Raw genomic sequence first — 4959 nt, forward strand, 5'->3', positions numbered from 1 at the left:
AAAAAAAATTGAATTGTGGAAAATGCTCTCTCGTGAAGCCCGAGCAGTTTAAAATAAAAGTTCACCTGAAATCAACTTGTTAAGTTTCCCTTTTCAAGAGTGTTTAATTATTTCTATGCATTAAGAGTTTCTGATTCAACGAGTTCAGGAATTAACACTTTAAGGACGATTGGAACACCGGTGTCCCATAAAGAAAATGAATTTTCCTAACTACCAAAAGCTATTTTTTTCTTATGTTTGTAAGTAATTGCAAAGTAGAAGGTTGAATGAATCTAGGATATTTTTTACAAGTCTCCAGCAATTTTCTATAAAATAAGTATTTAAGCTCAAAAATGGCGAATTTTTAAATTCTCATACTGAAAATTGATTTCAATTATTTTTTATACTTCCAATTTTTTTTAAGCAAAACCCTTTTGGAAAAAAACTACAATACTCAAACATAATATTTTTCATTAGACTGAAAATTATTATTCATTGGTATTGTCAGAAAATTGATTTAAGTTTTTGGGCTATTTTTGTTCCTATCGCTCGTAGAGGCAAAAAATACACCGAATCAGACTCTGTTAGACTTTACAAGGTTAGATGTAAAAGTTTCATTTTCATTGTTGATTTTCTGTTCGTAAAAAGTGTCTCGTCCTTAAAGGGTTAAGGCTAATAGTGATATAAGAGGTTGCCTAATAAATTATCTAACAAGGGGAGGAACCCAACTGTCTCCCGCGGATCGGGACGAAATTTGGCATGTAAGTAGGGTCCATATAGAAAGTTAACCAGCCACTGGCTTTTTACTGTGCGGCCATTAGAAGTAGTCATTGTGACCATTCATAGTCATGAATTTCTTATATATGAAAGATTCTTTTAACATTTGTTGCTATTTTTCTTTGACCTGAAAATGCGTTTTAATGATGTTAAAGCTTGGTTTGTGATTACTGATGAACGTCAGAACCCTTTCATGCGATACACCTTCATGGTAATGTCATAGGTCATCCGAGTAAACATTATACTTTTTCAAGGAAAATAATATTTTTAATATCAGCGAATTTTTCTTTCAGATTGTTTAAAAATAGCGAATGGGAAAATTTCTTATTCTTGTTCCTTTTTTTCCTCTTTAAATTTTACTGCTGCCGGATTTCTTTTTCTTTCTGGTAAGATCCACATTGCATACTTTTTCGTCTTCATTTTTTTTTATTACAAAAATGATTGTTTTTTATTCATATCTCTGCCATTTTTTATTCGATTTTGATGAGTAAGTAGTCGTTAGGAAGGTCCCAATGAGCTTTGTAACATAACCAAAAATCATAAAAATCGGAAAATTACAACTGTCAAATTTTCAAGGTAAAAAAATACTTCTTCGGCTGAATTAACGTTTGACTACATTAACAGCGAATTACATTAAAATTATGTGGTTAGTTTTGTCTATATGAGTTTTAATTTACTTTTTAAAATTCTACTTTGAAATGTTTGGAAAATATTAAAAAAAAACAATAATAGTTAGTCTGAAATTTTCAAAAATACACATTTTCTATACAATATAAAAATATTGGATTTTTTATCATAAGTAATCATTATCATCAACATGTAATATAAAATTTTTGCACAATTTCAGGAAGAACACAATTTATTAAAAAAAAAATATAAGAAAATTTTGATACCTTGTATTCTCCTACTCTATCTTTTATTTATTCGAACAATGCAATATATAGATATTAGACTTCCTTGAATATTAATGGAAATTATGCAAGATTATTGCAGTTATATTTTTATTCAATTAACGGGATACTACTTTATTAGAAAGAAAAGAATTTCACGATATGCTACTTTAGGTGATTTAGGACAGAATATTATTTTCTAGTTGCATTTGGTTTTCTGTCCATAACTGCAAAACTACTTGACCAAACATAAACATTAATATTTATATGAAAATGAAACGTCTCGATCCGCTCTATAATTTTGTAAATATTTAAACATCGTCAAACCTCCTCTAGTAGCGCTAAAATCGCTTTGAAAGTTTTGACCTTGAAAATTTGACAGTTGTAATTTTCCGATTTTTATGATTTTTGGTTATGTTACAAAGCTCATTGGGACCTTCCTAACGACTACTTACTCATCAAAATCGAATAAAAAATGGCAGAGATATGAATAAAAAACAATCATTTTTGTAATAAAAAAAATGAAAACGAAAAAGTATGCAATGTGGATCTTACCAGAAAGAAAAAGAAATCCGGCAGCAGTAAAATTTAAAGAGGAAAAAAAGGAACAAGAATAAGAAATTTTCCCATTCGCTATTTTTAAACAATCTGAAAGAAAAATTCGCTGATATTAAAAATATTATTTTCCTTGAAAAAGTATAATGTTTACTCGGATGACCTATGACATTACCATGAAGGTGTATCGCATGAAAGGGTTCTGACGTTCATCAGTAATCACAAACCAAGCTTTAACATCATTAAAACGCATTTTCAGGTCAAAGAAAAATAGCAACAAATGTTAAAAGAATCTTTCATATATAAGAAATTCATGACTATGAATGGTCACAATGACTACTTCTAATGGCCGCACAGTAAAAAGCCAGTGGCTGGTTAACTTTCTATATGGACCCTACTTACATGCCAAATTTCGTCCCGATCCGCGGGAGACAGTTGGTTCCTCCCCTTGTTAGATAATTTATTAGGCAACCTCTTATATCACTATTAGCCTTAACCCTTTAAGGACGAGACACTTTTTACGAACAGAAAATCAACAATGAAAATGAAACTTTTACATCTAACCTTGTAAAGTCTAACAGAGTCTGATTCGGTGTATTTTTTGCCTCTACGAGCGATAGGAACAAAAATAGCCCAAAAACTTAAATCAATTTTCTGACAATACCAATGAATAATAATTTTCAGTCTAATGAAAAATATTATGTTTGAGTATTGTAGTTTTTTTCCAAAAGGGTTTTGCTTAAAAAAAATTGGAAGTATAAAAAATAATTGAAATCAATTTTCAGTATGAGAATTAAAAATTCGCCATTTTTGAGCTTAAATACTTATTTTATAGAAAATTGCTGGAGACTTGTTGATTGTGGAATTGGAAGTGGAAGTGATTTATTGATTCAAAATTTCGGGTTTATATACAAATAATTTTGCTAACTAATCCATTTTTATTGTGGGAAAATTATTTTAAAAAAGTGCATGATGAGCAAAGAGAAGAGAAAAACAAATGGCTCAAGTAGCCGCGCGCGTCATAGAGGAAAGCCCGTGCGGTGTCAATTGTCATTGCACCGCAAGGGGCTAATAAATTCGTCGTTGCACCGCAAGGGGCTAATAAATTCTCTTCTCTTTGCTCACTAGCATATTGTTCATGTATGAACATCCTGGCCGGGGGCAGTATGAGCTGGTTCAGAAATCCGCAGCTTTCCAAACTTCTCGGCTAGTGTTTCCTTTGGTTTGTGGCATTTGCTCCAGAGCCTTTTCCACTGCTTCCGGGATATCCAACAAAGTAGACCAATGATGAGCAAGATGGATCCACTGCTCACTGCTGGATGGGTTATAATTTCTCCGTATGTTGGTGGTTCGGGCACTTCCACATTTTTGGCTTGGTGGAATAAGTTCTGCCCATTGATGATTGGCTTCGGATCAATTATAGCGATCTTCTGAGTCCGGAAGACTCTACGACTGCAAACTCTAAAGGCTTAATGTATGTAGCAGAAGCCTTCATATGGTGTTCTATCGTTGAATGAAGGGTTTGCCTCTTGGTTTTGATAACGCAGCCTTCTTTAATCCGGAGAATTCCAGCATTCTTCAGCAGCTTCTCTTCTCGATGCCCCTTACAGATGACTGCAACGGACGTAGGTTGTGAAGCAATGAACAGCCACGTGTTTTCCATTGCCAACCTCTTCCACAACGTCCCCTCTAAGCGTACGGCTATCATCTCACATTTGGTTTTTGGATGTCGATGATATATTTCGTCGATTACACAATTAGGGTTCTGGTCCATGTTGTGCAAGAGACTTAGTCTACAGTAGTATTTCCCGGAACCGATAGGAGAACACTGATTGTGTCCATCCTCTAATGTGAAGTAAATCTGTTTGTTGAAATCGATTCCCATTGTGTCTGCTTCTATTTCTGGCACGATGAATGTGCCGTTTTCCACTGCAACGGGAATTGGTGTTATGTGAATGAGGTGAAACTCATCCTTTTCGAGAATGGGGAATTTCCCGAAGATGACAAGTTCACCGTCCCGAAAGATATAGTCACTTGGCTCTCGTTGCCTTCGGGGTATATCTAAGTCTGGACCGATGTGCCTCAATGTCCTTTGAATGGTGTCTTGGAGAATTCTTCCCATGACGAGGCTATGTAAATCTAGCCTACCATCTTTCGCGAGTTGAATGTTGGTCAGTTTCCTGTCGAATTCCTCGTAACAGTCAGCAGCATTGATGTAGGTGGTTAAAATGTCAATGCGCACTCGGTTGTGGTCTATTCCAACATACCAGTTGGCCATTTCACCTATGGCCTCGTTGATCTGCATGATTTTTTCATCAAATTTCCGGAAGTTTGTTTTCTATTATGGTGTTGGACAGATCCACCTTTGTACTCAGCATCAATGATTGTTCCTTGATCAGCTTCTGTGTGTCTTCCTGTCTCTCCTTGAGTTGATCAATGCTTGCATATACTTGATCATTAACCCCAAAGAGATATGTCACTGCTTGGCCAAGTAATCCACGTTTTTGCGTACACCTTGTTTTTCTGATATACGGCTGATTTCCTCAAGTAAATAATCCCTCTTATGTTGGAGGATGATTGATGTTATGTGTGCAAGTAGTATCAGCGTCCGACACGGCTTCGCTTGCTGTTTTGCAGGCCAATGACATCTTGTCCCAGATTGCGTTGATTAGTTCCTGATCTCTTTGAGATTCAGCTGTTGTATATGTGATTTCCACTTGAAGATTCCCACGTTGTAGACGTGCAATCCCCCATCTTC

The 4959-nt window shown here is 34.9% G+C and overlaps 1 protein-coding gene across 1 annotated transcript; it reads right to left on the minus strand.

The window, feature by feature from the left end:
- Window positions 1–3618: 3618 nt before the first annotated feature.
- Window positions 3619–4479, minus strand: LOC129809292 (uncharacterized). The gene has a single exon (XM_055859127.1). The coding sequence runs from the start codon at window positions 4477–4479 to the stop codon at window positions 3619–3621; it is 861 nt and encodes a 286-aa protein (XP_055715102.1).
- Window positions 4480–4959: the final 480 nt, after the last annotated feature.

The sequence above is a fragment of the Phlebotomus papatasi genome, unplaced genomic scaffold (genome assembly GCF_024763615.1).
Source record: "Phlebotomus papatasi isolate M1 unplaced genomic scaffold, Ppap_2.1 HiC_scaffold_578, whole genome shotgun sequence".
NCBI classification, from domain to species: domain Eukaryota; kingdom Metazoa; phylum Arthropoda; class Insecta; order Diptera; family Psychodidae; genus Phlebotomus; species Phlebotomus papatasi.

Excerpts from the sequence above, each read along its gene's own strand:
- LOC129809292 (XM_055859127.1), bottom strand. The coding sequence starts at position 4,479 with ATGGCCAACTGGTATGTTGGAATAGACCACAACCGAGTGCGCATTGAC.